Source organism: Ochlerotatus camptorhynchus, unplaced genomic scaffold (assembly GCF_037179485.1).
Source record: "Ochlerotatus camptorhynchus isolate MF236.1 unplaced genomic scaffold, CSIRO-AGI_Acam_v1.1 ptg000157l, whole genome shotgun sequence".
NCBI lineage: Eukaryota > Metazoa > Arthropoda > Insecta > Diptera > Culicidae > Ochlerotatus > Ochlerotatus camptorhynchus.
Genome location: NW_027040647.1, coordinates 244,113 through 270,722, shown reverse-complemented (window position 1 = coordinate 270,722; position 26,610 = coordinate 244,113). Strand labels below are relative to the sequence as shown.

The 26,610-nt window shown below is 40.3% G+C and overlaps 1 protein-coding gene across 1 annotated transcript in view; it reads right to left on the bottom strand.

Moving 5' to 3' along the window:
* The window catches only part of MICU3 (Mitochondrial calcium uptake 3), a 31,877-nt gene extending 5,498 nt beyond the window's left edge, over positions 1-26,379 (bottom strand). Inside the window, exons 1-11 of the mRNA XM_065222120.1 lie at positions 26,359-26,379; positions 26,145-26,283; positions 25,604-25,714; positions 25,400-25,447; positions 25,149-25,231; positions 24,773-24,835; positions 24,080-24,232; positions 5,774-5,851; positions 5,466-5,702; positions 5,239-5,407; positions 5,024-5,181 (exon numbers count right to left, since the gene is read on the bottom strand). Of these exons, the coding sequence (XP_065078192.1) occupies positions 5,024-5,181; positions 5,239-5,407; positions 5,466-5,702; positions 5,774-5,851; positions 24,080-24,232; positions 24,773-24,835; positions 25,149-25,231; positions 25,400-25,447; positions 25,604-25,714; positions 26,145-26,283; positions 26,359-26,379 (1,260 nt within the window). The remainder of the gene's footprint in view (positions 1-5,023; positions 5,182-5,238; positions 5,408-5,465; positions 5,703-5,773; positions 5,852-24,079; positions 24,233-24,772; positions 24,836-25,148; positions 25,232-25,399; positions 25,448-25,603; positions 25,715-26,144; positions 26,284-26,358) is intronic.
* Positions 26,380-26,610: the final 231 nt, after the last annotated feature.

Genomic DNA, 26,610 nt, shown 5'->3' with positions numbered 1-26,610 from the left:
TATTTTTTAAATCTAGGATCGAGGATACGTTTCTGAATCGTCAGTATTCTTCCAAACTTGTATTATTATTATTTTTTCGAAATCGTCGATCTCGAAAAAGTTCTATCTTTGAGGGTTTTAGAATGGTGAAAATTCAAACCTCAGAATTTTGTTTGAGTCCCACAGTGTCGAAGATTCTGTTATTCATAACGTTGGCAGTCTTTACGACCCTCCTGCGTAGACAGTTGTTCATACAAATTACTTAAACAATTGTACGAACCGTAGACACTTGCCAAACCCACCTCATTCCTTAGCTGTCTACGTAGTTGATGGACAGCCACTTAGTAATGATTTATGAAATTGTTTACAAGGTGTGCTGGTGCGAGTGAACTTAAAACTGTACTAAAAAGTAAACCGCATAATGTAAACAGGGCGTCAGCATCTACCAGCATGAGCTTTCAGGAGCAACTGAAATTCGTGCTAGTTGAGCTACACACTTAGAAAAAATCATGTAAATGTAGGTGCTTTGAGACTGACATATACGAGCGTCAATTTTGACATAAAATTGAGTCATAATAGACACGCAATTCTACAAAATCAAACGTAATTTTCGTCGAGTAACGAAAATTTCAGTCTCGGAGCACTTAATTTTACATGAAATATTTGTTTACGTCTGATCCTTTATGTCAAAGATGGATTCCGTCACGTGTAAAGTTAGTTATTTCTAAGTTTGTAGTTTGCTATGCTGAACCAATATATATGCTCAGAAAAACAGACGTAGCTTTTTCTCCAAAATCGTCGTACACGTATTTAAGGTTCAATTTAAATATTATTACTTACGCGAATCTCTCACCACAGAGCTGGCATCGGACTTTGACTTCTCTATACATTCAATTGAACTTGTATGCGACATTTTTTGAGACTTGGCAAGCAAGTTTTTGTTACGTCTGTTTGTCTGTGATATATGTAAACACCCCATTAGTTACGAAGCAGAATCATGTCAGATTCAGCATCGAACAAATAAACTCACCCAGACAGCAGTTGTGAATAGAAATTTCCCTTACTCATTGTGCAAGAAACCTAAACTTGCCAGAACCTGGTCTGATCCCAGGTTAAAAAAAAGCAAGCTTCGCGTCCAGCTCCAGTAACATCGTTATCTGAGCAAGCTGTAGTGAGTCTGTTGTTGTCTGTACAGTTCCCTGCTAAAACCAAGTTTGAATCAGCAGTTGAAGCAGATCCGGTGTTTACATGTTTACTGGTACAGTACTAACAATAAGCTCAACCAGCTCAGCCAATTAACACGAATTGCAGTTGCTCCTGAAATCTCATGCTGGTAGATGCTGACACCCTGTTTACATTATGCTTACTAGATTTTAGTAAACTTTTAGTATAATAGAACCAGCAAGCCAGCACAAATGTCATTTAAGTAATAGCACAGACAAACAGACATAACACTCGCAAGTTTTTTTTATCGAACAAGCATTTAACGGACAATTTAAAATTATTGTAGTTGATAGTACCGCCACCTGTGGCGCGCATAGTCAATTAACTTGCGTTTGACGTTTACACACTTCCGCCATCTGTTCAGTGTAATGCCCACCAGTGTACTCTACAGATGGCGGTAATGTTTTAGCGACGATGTTTTACAGTGAGAAATATTCAATGAGTTATGTCTGTTTGTCTGTGGTAATAGTATGGACGTCTGTAAAAAGTTGTTCTAATCGAACCGTCAAAATGCACAGTTGTGCTCGATTGGAACAACTTTTTTCAGTTTTGTGGTGACAGCCGTCGATACTTTTAATAGAGAGCTTTAATGTGAACAACCCCATTACTTCCGACACTAGGGGCCCTATTATGTAAGTCGAGTCACTTCTGGTCACACTTCTGTAATACCAAAATAAACCGGTGAGCAGAAGCAACGCTCAACTCAACTTACATAATATGGCCTTATGTATGTATTGATGAATTTAAGTGACGATCAACCAGCAGATGGAAATGATGTGAAAATTGCAATGACGTTTTGCTATCTGTAGCATTGAATATTTTTTAGTACCAATGACGTTTATATAAGATCCGAACCAACAGGCAGCTTGCTGGTGTTAAGGGTCACCCACAATAGTCCGTCACCGTCACCGTCAACGCATCCGTCGTGTACTAAAAAGGCTGACGGACGCATTGACGCAGCGCTTTCGCACAATCATGCGTCACGCATTGCGTTTTGACAGTAGCATAATCTCGTTTAAATCATTTGTTTTGGTAGAAGATTTCATATTTAAAAAAAAAGTCCGAACATTCTGAATTTGGGAGGCGATTGGTGAATGGCGAGTTGGATTTGCAAGCACCGAGCAAGTTGCCAGGCCCAAATGAAGTGATGGCGTATTTCATTGTTGGGGGTGCTGCATTTCCTCTTAAGGATAACTTGCTCCGGCCATATCCAGGTGTTGACCTACCTCCAATTCAAGACAACTTCAATAAACGGCTGTCCAGAGCCAGGAGGGATGGTGATGGGAACGTCAGTGAACCTGGTGAATGGCGTACATTAGTTGTTCCTCTGAGATCTATTAACAGAGGCTCTTCAGAGAGGCAACAATGCGACACGATCTGCATACGTTAACCGAAATGTGTTGGCCAAACATGTATTCACACAATATTGTTAAAGGATATATAAAACATTGCAATAGTTTAAATTGTCTACAAAGCTATTTCACTAGTTGTATTTTATTCTCGATTTTATTGAAAAAAAATCCCTGACATTTGCTTGGGAATTGGGGTTGGCCCTTCTTACAAATGCAAATTCCTACTAACAATGTTTTCCATGATGTGTTCAAAGCAACATGGCACAACATACGCTTCTAATTACGCTGATGTGACAAAACAGCAACATGACGCACCGTCAATTTTGAAAATTTTCAATATTTAGCACAGCGTCAGCGTTTTAGTACTGGCGCGTAGTGAGCGCAACGCATCTTTGTGGGTTGCTAAACTGAACAGCGTTGGCTCAAACCAAGCTGTCAGTTGACGCTGACGGTGACGGTGACGGTGACGGACTATTGTGGGTGACCCTTTAGAATCAAAAATATTGCAAACATTGCGACGACATAACTCTACCATAACATTCCATACTGCGAACAGTGAGATTTACGACACTGCCAACAACTGTTTCATGTAAAAAGATAAACCTTGCAATGAAATACGAACCCCACTAAAAGCCTGGTACGCAGCTGAAAAGTAATGACGTTTTTATGTGCTACCGGATAGGACACGGAATGCAAAAGAAATTACTTTTCCTCAGCATTTCTTGACCCAGTACGCAGTTCAAAAGAAATCGGTAAAGGAAAGATCGATTACATTAGTATCGTGATCGACATGAAGGTGGCGCATTCTGAATGCAATTTCACTTTCCTTGCGGAATAATGGGCTGATCAATTATTCCGTTAGGTAATGTTGGCGTTTATTGCAAAACTGATGTTTTGGATGCATTTAAACAACATAAACACTAATAAGTGTTGATTTTACAATTTGACGACATCTCCCTATAATCTCAAAATTTAGCAGACTATAGCTGTCAAATTTTCTTTTGGGAAAAATCCTCAAAAATTACTTTTCCGTTTTCTTTTCAGCTGCGTACCAGGCTTAAACAGTTGCACATTTCACTAACACCATACGCCTGTTGGCCCGGACCTTATATAAAGGACATTGGTTTAGCACATCATCAGTTTTGTAATTGCAGATCTGAAAACTAGGTGACGACGCATGACCAGTTTTAGCATTGCTTAAACTCATCAATAACGTATTGTCGAATCAAAGCAAAGCCAAAACTGGTCATGCGACACCTAGTTTTAAGATCCGCAATTACAAAAATGTTGATGTACTAAAAATATATATCATGCGATTTGACAAATATCAACACGTCATTACCATTTTCACCTACTCGCCATCTGTGAGTCAATCGTCACTTTGATTCTTCAATACACGGATAGAAATCTCCTTATACCTTTTGTCAAATTTCTATTGCTGATAAAATGTATAAGTCAACTAATAAGCAGACGCCTTGCAAAAAGTTAATGAAGATCATATGTCAAATGAAATGTATAAACGGTCACACATACCTTTTATGCATTCTTATAGGACCTATGTGGTTTGTCTTATGGAATGTATAAGGCTGATGTTTTGGCAAAAATTTATAAGTGAAACTCATGAATAAAATTATTGATTTTCGTTTCGTGTAGAAAGAGAGTAAATTCGATTTTCGCTAGTGGGTTTTTCCAGTTTTCAGCTGTTACGGAAATATTGTGTCTACCAAGTACATTTTGTGTTAAGTTTTTTGAGCATACTGTACTATTTTCCAAACAGTCAAGGAGCTGTTCATAAACTACGTAGACAGTTTTTGAGAGGTTTTAGACCCCACCTGCTCCCGCGTAGACTATCTTCCATACACATGTTTGGACATTTCTAGATAGAGCTGGAATTAGGGCGTAACAGCTTTTTGATGATTTCTCGAAAGACATGACTCTCCCTGGCAAATCAACATTACCATCGAATAGGGGAAGACTTCCCCCACCCGATGGATATGTTGGTTTGTGTAGGCGGGCCTTGAGTTGCTAGAAATCAACGAGAGAAGTAATTGTTTACAAAAGCTGGTACGCCCTAATTCCAGCTCTATCTAGATTTGTTTGCCAAACCCCTCACCTCCTCCTTAAACTACCTACCAGATTTATGAACAGCCTCCAGCAATCAACTTCAGCCCCACTCTCCGCAGATCCGATCACAACATATTGTCTAACACATACACACTATAATACAGCATAGAATAAAAACACATAAGCTTAGCACTACAACCGGGCACCGATGGAGCACGTCACCGGAATTCACGATCCGCTTGGTAGCCATGGTCCGGATGGAAGTGGAAGTAAATCAAATACCGTCTCAACTGCCGACAGGCACGGGACCTCATCTTCAGCAGGTGCCGAAAGCCGGACGCGTGCACCGTTTCATTGTCGATCTCGTCCAGATAGTCTTCGACCAGAAAGTGATGATGACTTACTTTGAATCCCCGGTGCAGACGGTCCTTCATGATGGCGATGAATTCCTTGTACGACAGCAGTCCGTCGCCGTCTTCGTCGAAGATGGCAAATACCGTGTCGATCAGGTGCTTGTTCAGCACCGATCCGGTGCAAATCTTGACGGCACGGGAAAACTCGTCTGAAAAGAAGCGGGAGATTCGGATCGCTGTTGGATGGACACATGACCGAGCAATACCTTTCGAAATTGGTTGATCAGCAAGTGTGTACATTCTCATTGCGATGGAAAAGTCATCCAGATTGTTCAGAAACTGGCAGAACTGACGGAATTCGTCGAACGAAACTCCCTTCTCCTTGGCTTCTCTATCCAGTAGACGATCCAAGTAGTTGTCGTATTCGTCAGTATCCTAAATTTCAATGATTACTATCAGACAAAATTTCCCAATGCAACACCCGAATACTCACCAAATAAGTGTATCTCAGCAGAATTTTGGCGAAATCAACCTCGGAAATACGTTCGTGTCCCTTGGAGAACTCGCAAAATTCCAGTTCCAGGACTTCCGTTTGAAGATTCTTCATAAAGTTGTAGAACCCATCGTACTGCAGATCCTGATTGCCCTTTTTGCCGAAAAAGTGAACCTGCAGCGTGGTGTCGACCTTGTGCTTCCTCTGGAGACCTTGCTCGTCGTCGACGTAGTCGTCCTGAAGAGAATTCGGAAAACAGCTTCCATGTTGCAATAAATGTTCATCAATAAGACGTGCACTGGACTTACGTGTTCACCCGCTTCTTCACCTTCCTTGGGCTCGATGCCACGTTTTCCCTTCCAGGCAAAGCTGAAAATCTTCTCCATCTGTGTTGAATAGTTGAAGGTAGGGCAGCAGTAAACGATACAAACAGATCGAAACATGGATGTGATGGATTAGTTATCTGTACTTTGAAAATCTTTCGAATGATAACGTGGATGACATTTAATTTTAATCAACAGTGCAAAAGTATACCCAATAACTAGCCCGGTAACCATAGATTGCTGCTTATTAATGACTTTCACCAAATAGAGTTCACTCAACATGATGCGGTTCACGATGCACTGCTCTTGTGGGTTGGTTCATATTGTACAAAAAATGGCTTAACAATTCTGGATAGGGTACCTAAATACATACACGAACAGGCTCCTGCCACATTCACAAGAAATAGTTGTTTGTTGCTTTAAAATGATATAAAAATGCTTTTAAAAAGTATGTGAATAATTTGGGTAGACATTTGTGAATACTACTTTGGTGACTGTAGTGTGGTATTGTTAGTTCGTGATTTTGTGTGTGAGTTAAGATTGATGTTAGTGGTATTGATGTGGAGATGATCCATGCTTAATTGCTCATTTCGAATTGTGCTTGATTGTGCATATTGTGATTTGAAATGGATCACATCTTTCGAGCAGTTTAAAATGACGTTTCCAACCACTCGAACTGTGCCGTGAAAAATCTGGAATTTATAGTCTTAAAATCGCGGCTCGGCAACATGATTAACTATGTTTGAAGGAGTTTATTACAGCTCTTTTATAATGGTTCGTCCATTTATTTAGACTTTTGCGAAGTTAAGTTTTGCACGAATATACTGTAACATTTTATTCTCAATTTGACAGTCAATTTTGATTAGACGCTGACGTAGCATTGTGGCTCTGGCTTACTGTAGACAAAAGTATTAGAACAAATTTATAATAAAGGGTGGAACGGTCAAGGACAAAAACCCTCCAAACTGGCCAGAGCTGCATCCAATTTAAAAATATTGAGCTATAGTTAAGCGGAACCTCAAGGAAACTCAGAAAACAGTTAGAAATGAGAAACAGTTCAAAGTAAATTGATGTTCAGCATCAAATAAGGTTGATACAACAGCGGTACAAAATCTGATGGAAGGTGTGTTCGCATTTGGAAAATCGGAAGCCTAATCAAATAATATTCCTGTATTTTGTAGTCATTGAACTTCAAAAAGAAATAAAGTTTGATCATTTATACAATAACATAATCAGTGTGCAATTAATCATGATTGACCAATTTTTGACCGTTCCACCCTTTAGGTCTGCTCCCGTACTTGCTTTTCTGTAAGATTCTGTACAGCAAAAAACAAAAGCATGTCCTCGTACTTGCTGCACCATATTATTTTCTTACAGAAAGCTGCAGCAACCTACAGCAATAATAAAAATAGCCAAAATGATTTCATAGAAGTTTTAAACATATCTCTAATTTTATGATGTTATTAAGAAAAAAAAAAAATTAAAACGTTCGACATTTTACATATTTGAGCCCCAAAGTCTTATCAACTTAGATATTAAAGTCATGAGAATTCACACATTTTTCGAAGTCTCGTAATTTTAACAACTTTTCCAAACCTGGTACTTGGTTTTATGTGTTTTTAGGAAATATCTTGAAACCCAGGATTTTTTTCAAGAATTTCCTTATAATTATCTTAGTATGTCCTCAAAATTCATCTTGGCACTTTCTATGTATTCCCTTTTTATTTTCAAAGTGTTTTTTATGTTACTTCATACGCGAAGTTAACGATTTTTAGAGTTGGTTGGAAATGCTAACATGAAGCTTTAGTGTGATGATTTATTAGCTAGAGAATGATCTTTAGAAGAATGTAGGTGGATAGTTCCGTTAGAGTACGGCAGTATGAAAATTGAATAGAAGTTGAAAATGAGCGAAGGGCCATTAAAGCGACAGTTTTCAAGATGACGCACAATTTTGCCTAGCCCGTACGATGTACGCGGGGACTTGAAGTATGTCTCCAAGTCCACAGGCAAAAATGTGCGTCATCTTGAAAACTGTCGCTTTAATGGCCCTTCGCTCATTTTCAACTTCTATTCAATTTTCATACTGCCGTACTCTAACGGAACTATCCACCTACATTCTTCTAAAGATCATTCTCTAGCTAATAAATCATCACACTAAAGCTTCATGTTAGCATCCTTTTTATTTATTTTTTTCATAACACTCTTGGAATTCTAAATTGAAATCTTCTCAAAATTCTCTTGGAATTGTTCTCTGCGTTTTATAAGTATTCTCCCATCCAATTCCCATATACATTTCAAAGGGCCAGTGCAGGATGAGTTCGTATGCAAATGAGTTCAGATTTTGGGAGTACTACCTGATTTGAAAGCGATTGTGATCGGTGGAGCAAAATCCGTATTTTGAACCACCCTAAAAATGTTTCCAACTCAATACTCAACGATTTTCATAAAGTTTTGAAATCTTAGATTTTAGGAGGAAAGGAGGGTTGACTTAAAATTTTACAAGGTCTTATAAGGGGGGAATTGGTGGTGACCCCTTATCACACTTCGCAATTTGAAGATTTACGAGATTTATAAATCTGTCATTTTCGAACATTGCTTGCTTCTTCACAGCAAACAACAAGTAGTAGTTTGTGCTACGTGGATTTAAAAAAAAAAACATAATATTTTGACTTGTGGCACTACGAAGTGTAGTTCGAAAATTGATGCTGCAAGGAATCACTTTTAAATACTTCACCGAATTCCTTCGAAGCTCTCTGTTTAATTTACTGCGGAATTCTTCTCAAAATTTCTATGGAATGCCCCTAAGAATTCGTTTGGAATTATCCTCAACATTACCATCAAGTTTCCTCAGAATTATTCTAGAATTTTACTCAGAACTTCAAATAAATTCTCCGTAGAACATACTTGAAATTCTTTCAGCTCATTTGAATTATAATTTTCCCCATGTTTTCTTGGAATTTAATTCAGATGTCATTCACAGTTCTCTTCAGAATTCTATTGAAATTCTACTTTTAATCCCAAATTCTCCGCATTTCGTAAGCAATTTTTTTAAACTAAAATATTTTTAAGATTATGCTTCAAAGCACCGTAGAATTCCCTTTTCAAAGTTCCTTGGAATTAATTAAATGCTCTCATCACAATTTTCTTAGAATTACCCTTAGATTTCACCACGAATCTAGAGGTTCTCAGAGCTACCTTGGAAGCAATCCTTATTTTTTTCTTGAAGCTCTCCTAATAACTACATTTGAATACTCCTCAGAATTCATTGAGATTAATCCCTAGAATTCCGTTCTGTAAATTCTCTTTGAAATAATGTTTATAAAGCCAAAAGTTCTTGCAGAAAAGTTAATGATATTGAAAATGCAAGCCCATGTTGGAGGTGGGTGGGTTTGATTCCCGGAACCGGTCTAGGAATTTTTCAGGTGGGAAAATTCCTCGAACTCCCTGGGCTAGAGTATGATTGTACGAAATAAGCTAATATGCGATAAGCAATAAGCTTGAAATGCGAGGAAGAAGAAGAAGAATAAGAATAATAAGAATAAGACATTGCAAATTTTCCATTAATTATTATGTTTCGTTTAAAATCTTAGATCGCAGAAAATTGTCAAAGTCCGGCTAAATCTTCGTTTCAGAATCTTTCAAATTTCTACAAGCTTGAATGCCTTTTTATTCAAGGTCCTGAATTTCGACATTTTTTCTTACTTGTAGGGTTTTAAAATGTGATCAAATTAAAACTTAGTTTTTTTTAGTTCCATATTCTTGAAGATTCATTTGAGTCCGAAATCTGTTCTTGATCTGAATTAATTTTTAAAATAATTGCAATTCCAATTTTTGCTCTCAAAAGTAAGGATTTTAAAAATCTGTCAAGATCTAAGACATTAAAAACTTGTCTAGGACTAAGATAATTTACTGCGATTTTAAGTCCTTAAAGTACGTAGACAGTTTCCAAGAGATCTTGAACCCCTGCTTAGATAGTTGTTCAGTAAAAAATATGCCACGACCGCCCCCTCCCCCCCCTCCCCGACCCACAGTGGGACCAATCTGAAAAAAGAAGGTCAAAACCCTTTTCTCCCTTTTCTAAATGTTTTAGCGTTTAGGGGAGTAGTACACTCTGTAGCTTTTGAAAAATCGATTTTTTTGGGCTTAACAGATTTTTTTGAATGTCTATTTTATGTGAAAATTTACCCAAAGTCTGTCTGACATTCCGTTCGAAAGTAAACCAAGTAACCAAAAGTTCCGCATTCAACGATAAAACTCACTTCGGCAGTGCATAAAGTGCATATAAAGTGCCAAAACAACTTTCTGGCTACTTTAGAAGCTATAGAAAGCACACGAGGAACTTCAGGCTCCGAAAAGTTCCGATGCGTACTCCTAGCAACTTTAAGTTCAAAAAAAGTTCCAAAAAGCATCCCTGAGCATTTTTTAGGAACTTCAAGCAAGGCTGAAAACATGGGTACAACAAAGTGTCGATCAAGCTCCCAGCGGAACTTCTTAGCAACTAAGAAGTATCTTAAAAGTTCCCTGTGGAACTTCTTAGCAATTTGAAAGCTTCTAAAAAGGTCCGTCATAGCCCACATGAAGCAATCCGCACAAGCTTTTATTAGTAACAAAATTTAATGTACGTAAATATGAAATGATCAGTGGCTCAAATAAATCATAATTCTTAAATTTATCTAGTGCATCAATATTCTATACAAATATTAAAACACAATTAAAGAGCAATTTCCTGGATTCGAACCCGTGTATTCGGCTTGTGATCTACGAACGCTAACCACTGCGCCACAAGGGTGTTGGAATACCATGCGGGCAAACACCAATTTAAAATTCATCAAGGTATTGTTTTTCCTATTCAAGTCAGTCAGCTGGCATTGAAAACTCCAAAAGTAGACGGGACAACAGCTTTTTTAATATATCTCAGATGACGTAACAGTTCGTGCTGGGACTCCTAAACTGAAAGACTGGGTTTAATTCTTCAAACATGCTGATCATAAAGACCTGACTTTAGAATTAACTTTCATAAAAGTGCGAACTTAACACAAAATTTGTGTAGAGGACAAAAACCTTTTTTTCAACTTATTTTCCAAAAGTTCCGTTCAAGTTCCGTCAGCAGTTGCTGAGAGCGCTCTTCAATTATGGTATCGGAACTTTCATGTTCTTATAACGACTTTAAAATGAGGCTGCTTAGAATTCTATACACCGCCTTCAACCAAGCTGCTTAAGCCCAAATAGCCTTTAATCAGCACTTTTGGTTACTTGGGAATAGGCCGAAACGCGAACCAAAGTCCTGGCCCGCGCTCCGATGTCTCAAAACTCACAGCGATGATGGAGGTGTTTTGCTGCATGGGCAAAGCGACCACTGTCCACTGAACCACCACCGACTTGTCATAGATTAGTGGGAGACGGAAACTAGCTACGGGGAAGATGAGAGTCGATGATGAGGTGAGAGATCGTTCGGCCGAGAGAGGGAGGATGGGCAGGAGGTTGAAGAATGTGGTGCAAGAGAGTTCGTTTTTTTCACGAGAGGAGGATGGTAGACTGTTGTGGTGCGGGATAGAAGTCACCGCCATCCGGCCACCACCATCCGGCCACCACCATCCGGCCACCGCCATCCGGCCACCGCCATCCGGCCATCGCAATCCGGCCACCGCCATCCGGCCACCGCCATCCGGCCACCACCATCCGGCCACCGCCATCCGGCCACCGCAACTGCCATCCGGCTGTTCCATTCCGCCGTCGTGACAGCCAACGTCGCGTCGCACACCAGACCAGATCGATCCGCTCAATAAGCATTGTCAATCTAAATTAATCCATTGCGATAATTAGGATAGCTTACACCGTAAATTCCCCCCCGCCGACAAATTCTGGGACCCGGGAACAAAAGAGGCCTTTGGTGCCCACCCTAGTGGCTGCCGACAGGCTTAGACCAGCAGTTATGGGTCTAGGCACGTCCCCTTCTGAGACGGCGCAGAATCTCCCGGGTTCCAAGGGCGAAGAGTTTCAGACGCTTTTTTTTAAAGTACTAATGGAAGTCTCGTATGAATATCTTCGGACATGTTCCTAAAACATGGACACTGGGGGGTTACAAGGTGACCTTTGGAAAGATCCAGAAGAACCGTAAAAGTGGTCGATTGATAAAAATGATCCTATAGCTTCGCGCTTTTTTTCGAAAACACTTATAAAAAACTCATTACAATTAATTCGAACTTGTGACAGCAAAATGAACTGTACCGGCTACGGGGTAGCCCTTCAGATGATCCGGAACAACCGTGAAAGTGATATATTAATGAAACCTGATCGTAGAGCTTCGCGATTTTTTTCGTAAGCACTTATAGAAGTCTCATTACGTTTTGAAACTAGTTCTAGATTTCTGTGATTTCGTTCCAAAGCACTTTTAGAAGTCTTATTAGAATTAATTACGACGTGACCGGAAAATGAGCCCTGAGGGCTGTGGAGTGACCATCCGGAAGATCCAGAACAACCGTAAAAGTGATCATTTTATGAAACTGGTCCTAGAGGACAGTGTCTTTTTTCGAAAGCATTTAAAGAAAAATGGACCCTAAGGTTACTTAGGGATGATCCGACATATCCTTTAAAGTGGTCAATTCATGAAGCTGGTTCCAGAACACTGTGCACTGCGGTTTATTTCGAAATCACTTCTAGAAGGATTATTAGACTAAATGCAGACATGTGAACGTAACATGGACCCTGCCCAACAAACAATTTGAGCTGAATAATATTTTAGTAATTGATTGCAATCATAAATAAATTGACTTTATAGACGAGTGCACGGATGGATTTGAGTTTTTGAGTTAACTCACTCGAGAAAAAGTGACACAATTTGCGGGCAATGTCTACTAATCATGAACACTAAATGTTCATGAATAATGAATATAACAAAACAATTGATGTTGAGTGATTACCCCCCACAATAGGAAATTAGGCGGACAAAGATAAGAAAATTTACTTTTTCTTACTCAGACTCTGGAATACTCTATCAATAGTAAATACCAGGCTTGCAATTGCTCATTACAGCTAAAATGCTATTTTTCGTTATTATGAAAAAATGGGATACTATAAAGGTAATTTTTATTTGTAAGATGCAAGAAGAGGTGGTAAAGATTGTATATGACATATATAATTTGTCAATTTTGCTTTCAGAAGGTCACAACTAGTGATTAGCTGTAACGATGAGCAACGCGATATACGAGCAACAAGCGATCATAAAATTGCTAGTTGTGACCTTCTGAAAGCAAAATTGACAAATTTTATATGTCATATACAATCTTTACCACCTCTTCTTGCATCTTACAAATAAAAATTATCATTATAGTATCCCATTGTTTCATAATAACGAAAAATAGCATTTTAGCTGTAATGAGCAATTGCAAGCCTGGTTAACACTTTGACTAAGAAGTTCCCAGAATTTCAGGTGTCTGCGATTTGTTGTTTCAGAGATTTTCTACTTGAAAGTTGAAAAAATGCTGAAATAATACATTTTTTGCTTTAAAAACAAGCCCACACTAAAATATCATTTTATAATGCATTTAACAGTTATTCCTTTGTTTTTACATACCATTAGAAAGCTTATGAAGAGAACTTTCAATGAGAATGCAATACAATATGATGGAATAATATTAAAAAAAATATAAAAATAAAAAAAAAATATGCAAATAACAAGAAACAAATCAAAAGTTATTTTTTGTTTGTCAGCCATTTTCCCCCCAAACATTCCTAGGTAATTTTATGCTCCATGATCGAGTTTTATGTGTATTTTTTTGAGCTCAAAAAAAAAAAAATCTTGCGCAAATTTGCGCCATTTGGAAATAGAGCGTTTTCAAATATTGATTATATAAGCTGATTTTCGTGTAATAACATTGTTTTCGCGTAATAGGGGAATTTACATATTCTCGTCAGTCTAAGCATCGTGCATGCTTCTTTTTACATAGTCTCGTTCTCATGCACACAACTGAAGAACTAATTTGCTTACATTATTTTGCTGCCTGCTGATTTATGTATTCAAATCGACCTAATTGTCCAAAATTGTCTATAATCGTTTTTACAACGCTCCAAACTTTCCAGGTGAGTGTGACAATTTTTAGCAGCTTTTTTTTTCTTCGGAAGCCTTTCCATTTGATTTACGTGTTAACCGGTTGTCCTATTATCGGCACCTCTAAATTAGCTGCATTATGTAAAAATCTGGCATGACAAATTTGTTCAGACATCAAAATCAGTATGTAGCTGATTAACCAAGGAATCGTTTGAATACATCTAACAATATGTTCTGCTGTGCAATTACCGCTTGAAATTGGTTGCCGAGAATAGTCGTCTGCTCTTAAATTTTTCGCCGAGTTTCCAACAGCCGACTAGTTCTGCAATCTATTTTGCGGAGATTCAGTAAAACAATTGCCGAGACTCAGCTAACAAATAAGATTTTGCTGAGATATCAGCTAACAAATAGATATTTTGCAGATATATCAGCAAAAGTAAATGACGAGGTAATCGGCTGTTGGAGATTTTACCGAGCTAGATTAAGTGTGTAGGTGCCGAAGCCAACATTTACCCTATTTTAAATTTTCACGATGAAACTGTTTTGTTATATTGAAATGTGTTGTTGAACAACGGACTTTAATTTTTGATATAAAAAGCAAAACAACATGACTCATTAAGAATGTATTGTGATGGTGCTTATATGATCATTTATATTTATACCTGTTATTTGTGGGCTTTATGATGTATCAAAGATAGAATAAAACATCTGCTACCCACTATTCCTACTTATCGTTCAAGACTTGTTGAAGCTAACTATATTTCTCATTGAGTTCAGAATCGTATCTAAATTGTTATGGGCCGTTTCTAGTTTCATTGAAGACAAAGTGTGCACATGGATAATAAAACTATGATTTCACTTTTTGACGTAAAGCTAACGCATAGCGAAAACGTTCAAAAAGCCTTCAAGTATATTTGTGAAAAATATCATATCCACATGGAAAAACAAACACGACTGCAGGATGAAATTTACAAACTTGACAAGGAGAAGTGAAGTCAAATAGAGATTTGATTCAGATCAAATCGGAGTTGGCTCGAATCTTGTTTTGCCATCAAGAAATTCATCGAAGAGGAGCAGAACGTTCCTTCAACATCAAAACGAGGGAGACCTTCAAAGCAGTTTGATGAGCTGAGCGAAAGAAGCAAGCGTCGTCTCGTCGACAACGAGGAAGTAAATCCAAAGGTGGACAGTATCGAGAAGGCCTTATTTATTGCGCGACGGACTGCTTATAATCGCCGGGACTTTAATCTGGTTAAGGTCATTGGACACCTTATTAAAAACCAAGAACATTGGAAAACCAAGAAAATATTACTTTCCATTTGTGAAAACTCTTTTGAAGCAACTAGCTTCTAGGTGGTCCTTCCTTGCATCGATCATGTCCTTTGATGGATAATTTTCCGAATGAGGTCGGGGATATGATCTCTGTTCTTCAGTGGAACCACAGACAAACAGACGTAACTCTTTGAAAAAGTTTTTCTTGAAAACATAGTATCTCAAAACATAGGACCTCAGTAGCGACATCTTTCAGGCTTCTCGCGGAAAACAAGCTTGCTCGCTAGCTCGCAAACAATATTGCATAAAAGTTCTATAGAATGTATAGAAACGTCAAAGTGATCCGCTGCCAGCGCTGTGGCGAGTAGTTCGCGGAACTGATAATATTCAAATCAACCGTTAAATGCGTGAACGAAGATACACAATGAAGAGTTACGTCTGTTTGTCTGTGGTGGAACTGTAGAAGTCTTATGCCAAAACTTGACACATTTAAATTTTTAGTTCACAACTCACTTTGTGATGCATTTGCCTTTTGTGAAACATGGCTCTCATCAGACAACGATCACCCTTTCCACGATTTTAACATTATTCGCCTTGATCGAGCAGATTCGTATGGAGGGGTGCTTCTCGGGATTAATAAGCTCCATTCCTTTTATAGAATCGATCTACCTTCCGTGACAGGCATTGAAGTTGTCGCATGTCAGGTAAATATTCGAGGTAAAAGCCTCAGTATTGCCTCAGTATACTTTCCTCCAAGAACTGCGATTTCTCGCCAAGGTCTCTTAGATATCTGCTCAGCTTTATCTGAGCCTCGGTTGATCTTAGGTGATTTTAACTCCCACGGTACAGGCTGGGGGAAACTGTACGATGACAACCGCTCAACCCTGATATACGACCTTTGCGATAACTTCAATATGACAATTCTAAACACTGGGGAAGTAACACGAGTGGCCAAACCTCCAGCAAGAGAAAGTAGATTAGACCTCTCCCTCAGTTCGAGTTCACTATCGTTGGATTGCTAGTGGAAAGTAATTCAAGATCCCTACGGTAGTGACCACTTGCCAATCAAAATTTATATTACCAATGGTCATCTTCCACTCGCTCGGTTGACATCGCGTACGACCTCACGAAAAACATCGACTGGCAAAAATTTGCGGCCACGGTTCTCGGTGGTATTAAATCGGTTGAGATACTCAATCTGCTGGGCGAGTACTTCTTTCTATCGCGACTTATCGTTGACTGCGCTCTTCAATCACAGATGAAACGCGTTCTGGGTGGTTCCGTTCGCAAACGACCTCTCACTCCGTGGTGGGATAAGGATTGTACCGACGCAAACAGCGAGAAGTTCGCCGCGTTTAAACGCTTCCGCAAACACGGTAAGGTCGGGGACTTCAAGCGGTACACCGACCTCGAGAAAACTTTTAAGGGCTTGATGAAAGCCAAAAAAACGCGGTTACTGGCGTCGGTTCGTTGATGGTTTGTTACGAGAGACTTCCATGAGAACGCTCTGGAATGTCGGCAGGAGAATGCGAAACGCGTCATCACCGATTAATGAAGACAAGGAGTACTCAGACAGTTGGATATTCAGCTTTGCGCGGAAAGTTTGCCCGGATTCGGTGTCGGTTCAAACTAACGCTCGTGATTGTCCGTGCGGTAGTAACGAAATAGATTCCCCGTTTTCGATGGTGGAATTCTCACTTGCGCTCCTATCATGTAACAACTCAGCTCCAGGAAGGGATAGAATCAAGTTCAACTTGCTTAAAAATCTCCCAGACGTCGCGAAGAGGCGCATGTTGAACTTATTCAATCAATTTCTGGAGCACAACATTGTTTCGGATGACTGGAGGCAAGTGAGAGTTATCGCCATTCGAAAACCTGGTAAACCCGCGTCGGATTATAACTCGTACCGTCCCATTGCGATGCTGTCCTGTATACGGAAATTGTTGGAGAAAATTATTCTTTTTCGTCTAGACAAATGGGTCGAGTCGAATGGTTTACTTTCAGATACGCAATTTGGATTTCGGAGAGGCAAAGGAACGAGCGACTGTCTTGCGTTGCTTTCAACTTAAATTCAACTGGCCTATGCGCAAAAACAGCAAATGGTTTCAGTTTTCTTGGACATTAAGGTGGTTTTTGATTCTGTTTGTATCGATGTCCTTTTGGATAAACTCCACGATAGTGGGCTTTCACCAATTATGAACAACTATTTGAGCAACTTGTTGTCTGAGAAATATATGAGCTTCTCTCACGGAAACTCGACAACTTCACGAATTAGTTACATGGGTCTCCCCCAGGGCTCATGTTTAAGCCCCCTTCTTTATATTTTTTTATGTAAAAGACATTGATGGTTGTCTTGATGAAAATTGCTCGCTAAGGCAGCTTGCAGATGACGGCGTTGTGTCCGTTATAGGGCCAAGTGCACCGGACCTGCAAGGACCATTGCAAGATACCTTAGACAATTTGTCTACTTGGGCTATGAAGCTGGGTATCGAATTCTCTCCGGAGAAAACTGAGTTGGTTGTTTTTTCTAGGAAGCATCATCCTGCACAGTTACAGCTTCAACTAAAGGGTATATCTTTCAAGTATTTTGGTGTCTGGTTCGATTCCAAATGCACATGGGGAAAACATATTGCGTATCTAAAACAAAAATGCCAGCAAAGGATTAATTTTCTTCGTACAATTACCGCAACTTGGCGGGGAGCACACCCGGAAGATCTGATCAGGTTGTACTGAACAACCATCCTTTCGGTTTTAGAGTACGGCAGCTTTTGCTTCCAATCCGCAGCAAAAACACACATCCTGAAGCTGCAACGGATTCAATACCGTTGCCTTCGTATTGCGCTAGGCTGTATGCACTCGACTAATACGATGAGCTTCAAAGTACTCGCGGGTGTTCTCCCACAGACAGATCGTTTCGCAGAGCTGTCTTTCCGGTTTCTCATCCGTTGTGGTAGTGGTTATCACGAAATCGAGCATGCTGTTTGGTCATGTACCTTACACCGTGTTGCCAGATCTGAGTTATTTACATCTCTCAGGGCCCGAAGAAAACAACCCACAATACCCGTTAGAGATGTCTTGGCGAGCCGAGACCTCGACTATTTGAATTTAATTTATGTGTTTTTAAAACGGGTAGATTTGAGGATTTAGTAGTTCATGTCATCTTGTGTTCTCCCAAGTTGCTAGCTGCCCATCGGTGTACCCCCATGTTTGTCTTTTTCATCAGAGTGTCGCCTAGTTCGAGATCAAAAGCACATTGCTCTCCAAACCTTGTGTTCTCAATCCCTACCCTGCCATCCATTTGTAACAATTTGTTACCCCTAACCTCGAGATAGCCGCGAGTAATCGGCTCCCGCTTTACTAACGTTAGTTTTAAGTAATTTTACTATCTAAACAATGAATATCGGCTCCGCAAAGCTACAGCAAATGAGCCTGGAAAAATAAACGAATTATTTAAAAGAAAAAAAAAAATATATATAAACACAGTTAACAGATGAACGCGGAATGATGTCACCTGAAGAAGCATTTAGTATGTTCATTGAAGCTGGCTTAAGCAAAAGTCAATACGAATTAATACATCGAGAGGCACCATCAAGATTTCCACCATACAACGTTATCGGGACATTTAAAAAAAGTATGTGCAGAACTGTCCTATTTGTGGGGCAACTCCAAACATAATGAACAACAAAGACAAATTAGAAGAAGGATTTCTATCCAACGTAGATACCCTAGTTTATGGTATGTCTCCACTTCATGCATGGATTTGCTTCTTTGAATGTCTGCTGCATATTTCGTATCGTAAAGCAATGGAAAGTTGGAGTAAGAGTTGATCAACCAAGATCGGGAGGAGCAGGTACGAGCAATACAGGTAACGTTTGTCGCCGAGGATTCGCAAATCCTCATCTTTTAAGCAGCGTTTTAAATATCGACGAAGAATTAATTGTGAGGTTTCGAAACATTTTTATTACTATCAACAGTCAGGAGCCACACACTCCACTGCGTCCTAGCAAGAAGTACGGTCGACTTAGTTCGCGCTCCGTTAATTTGGAAGTTTTCTCACTATTCTCTGACGTAAATTATCAGTTTTTTTTTCTCGCCTAGTGATTCCTGGCATAATTCCCGGTAAATTTTATCAAAAAGTGAGTTTTTTTTCTGAGAAGAAAGTGTGTTTTCGGCATCATCGGAAGGAAAATTGTTTTTGCGATTGGCAATTCGCCAACCATTTTGCGCACCACCGGTGCGTGGTAACGGATACATGCACACGGATCAGTGTCATCGAGTGTCCGCATCTGTTTCCGCATTTACACCGATCTTCTATCATCGTGTGTTCAGCTGAGTGCCGACCCTTATACAAGCATACCACAACGAAGACCACCCACACACGCAGATCGAAGATCATCTAAGCTGCGCAACGCTCCGCTGCTGCTGTGTAAACGCTCGGTGGTAGTAGTATAGGATTATCAGATAAGTTTTTGTTCTTGTTTCTTTCTTTCACCCATCAGTTAAATTTTAAGTTTGTGTTTCTGTGTTTGTTTTTTTTTTTGTTTTGTTGTGTCCGAGTGATAATCGTTTCAGTGGTAGAGCGTTTTTCCCTCCCACTAGTACGGCAAAATGGACATTTTGTCGCAAGACGAAATGGACGTTTTGTCGGAAGATGACACTTCTTTGCCACGCGATTGCAAAAAGGGTCGAAAACGTACGTCTTCTCAGAAGACAGATGCTGCCATCCCTGGTTCATCGTCTTAGTCTGGCAAAGGTCTGGCTCAGAAAACCCCGATCGCGAGCCTATCCAGATGACTCGACTGGCCCATGGGTTGTCTACTTTCAGCCCAAAAACAAACCTTTGAACGTTGTTCAAATCTCAAATGATTTGACGAAGCGATTCTCGGCCGTGGCCGAAATCACGAAGGTTAGGCACAATAAACTTCGTGTGTCCGTCTCTAACCTGAAGCAAGCTAATGAGATTGCTGTCTCCCAGCTCTTTACGCTTGAGTATAGAGTTTACATCCCAGCTCGTGATGTGGAGATCGAAGGTGTGGTCACCGAAGCGAGTCTGACCCCCGAGATCTTGGAGAAGCAGGCGGTTGGCCGTTTCAAGAACCGTTTGCTTCCCCCGGTGAAGATACTGGATGTCAGTATCTGTCAGCGAGGGTAAAAAGAGTTTTACCCCCACAGACTCGTTTCGTGTAACCTTTTCTGGTTCAGCCCTTCCTCACTACATCGAGCTGGGAAAACTTCGACTACCTGTGCGTTTGTTCGTTCCCTGGGTCATGAACTGCCAAAATTGTAAGCAGTTGGGACATACGGCTTCCCACTGTGGCAGCAAGACACGCTGTTCCAAATGCGGAGAGAAGCACGAGGATGGCGCCTGCACAGTCACTGCACCAAAATACTGTAAGGGAACTCCTCATGGTCTCTCGTCTTACCCGGTGTACAAACAACGCGGGGAAAAATTACAACGCTCACACAAGGAACGATCTCGGCAGTCTTTTGCAGAAATGCTTTAGACGTCCACGCCATCGACCAACGACAAAAATCCATTCTCTCTTTTGTCAGATGACGAGACTGACTCTGAGTTGGCTGAGGAGGGAACTTCTGCACGGAACGAAAACGTGACTATACCCAGGATTTTCCAAACCCCTGATGTCCCATTTTTAAGAACAGAAGCCTCTTCTTCATCTGGGTTGTTCTCATTTGATCGATCGGGGATTTGATCACTGTTCTGCAGTGGAATTGCCGAAGCCTTATTCCAAAATTAGACTCTTTTAAGTTTTTAGCTCACAATAATGATTGTGATGCATTTGCTCTTTGTGAAACTTGGCTCTCTTCAGATAAAGATCTTCCTTTTTATGATTTTAACATTATTCGACTGGATCGTGAGGATTCGCGTGGAGGAGGGGTAATTTTGGGGATCAAAAAGTGCCATTCCTTCTATTGAGTGAATCTTCCACAATTTACAAGTATTGCAGTTGTTGCATGTCAGGCTATTATTAAAGGTAAGAGCCTTTGTATTGCTTCTGTTTATATTCCTCCTAGAGCCGTTGTTAATCGAAAACAACTTTCAGATATCTGCTCGGTATTTCCTACTCCACGGTTGATTATGGGAGATTTTAATTCCCACGGTACAGGCTGGGGGGAACTGTATGATGACAACCGTTCTACTATGATATATGACCTCTGTGACAACTTCAATATGACAATTCTTAACAATGGAGAAGTAACACGTTTGGCTGGTTATCCTCAAATGAAAGTAAATTAGACCTCACACTTTGCTCTACCTCATTATCGTTGGATTGCACGTGGAATGTGATCCAAGATCCCCACGGTAGTGATCACTTGCCGATCAAAATTTCGATTGCCAGTGGGTTCAATCCGTCGGAATCCGTTAACGTCGCGTACGACCTCACCCGTAATATCGATTGGACAACGTTCAAGACCGCGATGGAGGAAGCCATGTCGTCGGTAGAAGGGCTTCCACCGTTGGAGGAATATAACTTTCTCTCCAATCTGATCTTGGACAGCGCGCTTCGAGCTCAAACTCGGCCGGTTCCTGGAACGTCTTTCCGTAGGAAACCTCCTTTCCTTTGGTGGGACCAGCAATGCACTGAGGTTTATCGTAAAAAGTCCGACGCGTTTAAGCTTTTCCGGAAAGGTGGAACACCCGTGAATTTCGAAGCGTACTCTTCTCTTGAACGCGAATTCAAGAGCCTCATCAAAGCCAAGAAACGCGGATACTGGTGGCAATTCGTGGACGGATTATCGCGCGAAACGTCGATAAATACGCTTTGGAACGCGGCGCGAAGGATGCGCAACCGGTCTTCGAACAACGAGAGCGAGGAGTACTCAGATCGTTGGATTCTCAAGTTCGCGTGAAAAGTATGCCCTGATTTTGTGCCGGCACAGATCATTCCTCGCGGTACACGAGATCAGCCAGCCTTTTTCAATGCTGGAGCTCTCACTCGCGCTCCTTTCGTGTGGCAATTCGGACTTGTTTTGTCAGTTCCTGGAGCTCAATATTGTTCCGGATGATTGGAGGCAAGTGAGAGTTATAGCCATTAAAACGCCTGGAAAACCCGCTTCAGATCACAACTCTTATCGTCCCATCAAGATGTTATTGTGCATTCGAAAATTGTTGGAGAAAATGATCCTTTTTCACTAGGACAAATGGGTTGAGACGAATCACCTACTCTCAGATACTCAATTTGGATTCCGTAGGGGCAAGGGAACGAACAACTGTCTCGCGTTGCTTTCCACAGAAATTCAGATGGCTTTTGCTAAAAAAGAGCAAATGGCTTCTGTATTCTTTATCGGTTGAAATCCTTCAGACAAACTCCACGCTTGTGGCCTTTCTCCATTAATAAATAACTTTGCTGTCACAGAAACATATGAGCTTTTCTCATGGAAACTCTACAGCTTCTCGATTTAGTTACATACAGATTCATTCATTAGTACCATTTGGATGGAGAAAAGAAGACAACCAAAAAAAGTATTGAGGTATCCCGATATTATCAAAACTTTTATCACTTAAACACTCTTGGGTCATTCGTGACTTGTCCGGGGTGAGATTTGAACTCGTAACTTTGGCGTGAGAGGTACGGGTGTTAACCACTACGCCGGATTCGTATCGTCGTAAATAATTTTAATCCCCCCATTTTTCACTCATTCTGTTACCTATCTTATAACTGAAATAAACTAGGAAGAACGAATATAACCATTCATTGAAATGAAAGCTATGTTGTAAAATTCACGATATGTTGTCCGTAAGTAAATGTTGCAGAAAAAGACTTGAAAATATTATAATTAAAGATCAAAACTAAGACCTTATCAAAACTTGTTCGTGAATCATCAAAATGTGTTCCTCGCCCCTTAGTTGATAATTACCGCCATTCAACATCTTACATTGAAGCAAAAATGAAGAAAATATTTTTGTCCGCTTGCTTGTATGGAAATATCCCCTACACAAATGCGTAGCTTCGTCCCGAAAGGGATACAAGCTTCACTGTTTTCCCGCAAATCCAATTCACAACCAAATTTGTTCAAATTTTGAATAGTTGTTGGGAATCTCAATATAAATCGATTGAACAGGGCATTGTCCCGTTGTCTGACTCATTTTTGAAAGATAGATTTTTTTAAAACTATTTCAGACGAATATTAGTTGAGCAATTTTTCATATTTCTTTTGGTCCAGTATTATTAGGTGCTTTGAAGCTGATGTACATAATCCGATCTGTAATTTTAAACTTCATCGTTTGCGTTTTACTTCTGCATGCAAAACATTCCCCCATCGATACAATATTAGCGAGGTTAGGTTTCGGAAAAGTTGTTGTTTTTACGGTTAATACATTCTCAGGCATTACGCCAAACAATAACCATATGTGAATGCAATCCAGTATTAGTTTTGAATACATTCAAAATCAGAGGAAACCATTGCGTAACCGTTATATGAATTCTTTTGCACATCCATTTCAAATTATGTTAGTAGGTTATTGAGAATTAAAATTCAGAATGCAAAATAAAAATTACAATCAACTCTCCCCATCTCGATATTGAAGGGACCATGGAGCTAGGGCAGCTATCGACTTGAAGCGGTAAATTAAAAAAAAATCGAGTTATGAAGATTAGACTGTACAATCGTAGTCAACGGAGGTCCTGGGGGTGGTCATTTCATACAAACCATGTCAGTACTTGTTTTAGTAGGGGATGCAGGATGGTAAAGTTCAAGATTGAGAAATAATATTCATCAAGGGCAGCAGCATGTGGATTTACAAGAAGATTGGTGAGCAAAAGTTGATAGCAGAGGAGGGATGGGCTCAAACATTACCGAAGAAGACAAGGGGAGGGAAGGGCACTGCAGAGAACAAACAGGGACTCCAAGCCCAAAACACACACATATCTAAGGGGACAAACCACGCATACAAGGCTCACTTTGCCACTCTACTGCGCTACTTCCGGGAATGTCCGGGAAACGAGACTTACAAAACTTTTTCTATTCTTTGATGACGCTGACTGGTGATGATCGTCGGTGCTGTCGTCACTTTTTCTGGCCGAAGATGATGTCGCCTTAGAGTCGGGCCGGAATTGTCTCAGCAAAAACTTGGCTTGGGCATTGGTCGATACCAGACGTAGAAGCTGATAGTCGAGCAATGAGCAGCATTTGTTTTTTTTTTGTTTTTTTTTTGCGTATGGCAAAATTGTGCAGATTGATGAACATGCGTGTCGGTGCAATTTGAAAAGATACAAAAATCAAATAATTTAATTTTGTTGCTAAAGCACACGGGGAGCTGTTATTTCGGTGAAATCCACTCGCTGCTAGTGACACACGGTTTTGATCATCGGCTTGTCCTGGTGCGACTTTCTTAGGTTTGATGAGGTTTCGGTTAAAGGTTTATGACTAAAAGTGTTAGTTGATCGAGGATTATTAGTACAAACATATAGAGGATTATCTCAGCTACATTGTGTTTGAAGCAAAAGCTTTGGTTGATTTGAAGACAGCTAAAAAGACTTTTAGACCAAACAATGCCGCAAAGCAATTGCAATTACAACACGGCCATAATTTTTCTGTACAAATTTGATTAATAAAAACTGCCAAAAAGCTCAAACGAAAACATAATCCGGTTAATGAGTGGAATTCGGGTTAGGCAGAACACAAAACAAGAAAATTAATCTCACAGCTTTTCGGGTTGCGTCGTCTAGGTCGCGATCCTTGAGTGATCCTCCGAGTAGCTGACGAATCTAAACAACGAAAATGAACGCACAATGTGGTGCGGGAGCAGTGGTGGTGGTGGTGAGGCGGTGCATATGTATGAAGAGCGTGGGTATTTTATAATTGTTGGGAACAACGAAAATTGAACGAATAAAAATAGGAAAAAAGGCAAAAAACAAAATTATTATGAATAATCAAAATAAAATAAATACCTTAGCACGGTTTAAACGCAATACAGCTCTTTTTGGGAAAAAAAAAATCGTTGAATCTATCCCTGATTTGCATTGTTTTGAAGTTTTTATTTCCCCGGAATTAGGCAATTAGCTCTGTCCGTTTACTTACCACAAGGAACTCATCCTTATCCACTCGCTGGTTGCCGTCCGTATCGAACATATTGAAAGCAATTCGGAATCCAGAATGTGGCTCTTGGAAGGAGAAGATCGAGGATGTTTATTTTTTTACAATTTGATTTAAGAAGTCAATATAGAGTCGGCTATGCGAAGTGAATTGAGTCAATGGCAGCTCAAGGCCACATTGCTCACACTGTATCGAGTTCGTCATAACCTTGAAAATGGCTAACTCCAAAAACTTACTTGTTAGCACTGACAGCAAAAACAGATATTCCGTGTAGGAGATTATTCCTAGTCAGATAGGAGAAAAAAAAAACAATGTTAATTACAGTTAGCACGACTAATTTGCCCGATTCCCACAAACAATCCCACAACCACACGCCCGATTAGTCCTCAATGGGACCAACTATGCTCATATTTCTTGTATAAAGTGCCCCCACAACGTACCCTTATCGCGCAAGCTGCGAAATAGTTGAGAAGATCCGTTCTTGAGCGGTGGCGTGACATCTTTCAGCTTCTGTACCTCCTCCGGTGTCAACGATTTCCGCTTCAGCCGAGCTGAAAGAGAAGAAAAAAAACAGAATTGAGAACCGAATCAGTTTTACCCACGGAAGGCAGCAAAACAAGGAAATTATCTCGTGTATGTGAAACTGGCTGCGATTACGCAAGTTGACACATGGTATTAAAAGCATTTCCCTTCCACCGACCGGCCGTGCCCAGAAGTTGGCCAGCCGCCAAAGGTCAGACCCGCTATTCCGTAAATGGGAAAGATGAACGCGTGGTTCGCGTGGTGTCTTTGTGCTGCTGTTTGATAACACCCGTTCGGAAATGTTCCGTTCCTCATACGCGCGTGAAGCGGTCAGTTTGCCGGTGTCTGTCTTATCAGCCGCCAAGGACCATTTGGCGCGCCGGCCGGTCGGGTCGGTCATTTGGGCTGCGTGGGATATTAACTGCTATCCATTCTTACACACGATATGCTCCTACTTACGTCGTGGCTCTTGTTCGACGACCGACTCCAGAAAGTCTTGCGGCGTCATGTAGATCTGACCGTCGAACTCAACCGAGGCGAACTTGATGAAGCGCCGCTCGCGGGCCGTCAGCTTGATTGCCTTATCGGCGACCTCGTCCTGCAATTGGACCAATAATGATTTTCGGTTAGTGAACATGAATGGAAGGTTTTGATTGGAATAATTTTGACCCACGCAACGATTGCGTGCGAACATCATTCAATGGTATCATAGCTGTAATATTATTATACGCGCTAGCTATTTGAAGTTTATATGGTAAAAGTGAACTTTTTGTTCGACTAGTTCTCAAGCCCCTTCAAAACATAACATCGATTATTGCGGTTTCATCGCTTGCAGAGCAGGAAAAAAAAAAATGACTGACCAATAGCAAATTGTGTTATGAAAAAATTAGAGATCTGAATAACTTTTTTTTGCTATTCCCGGGAA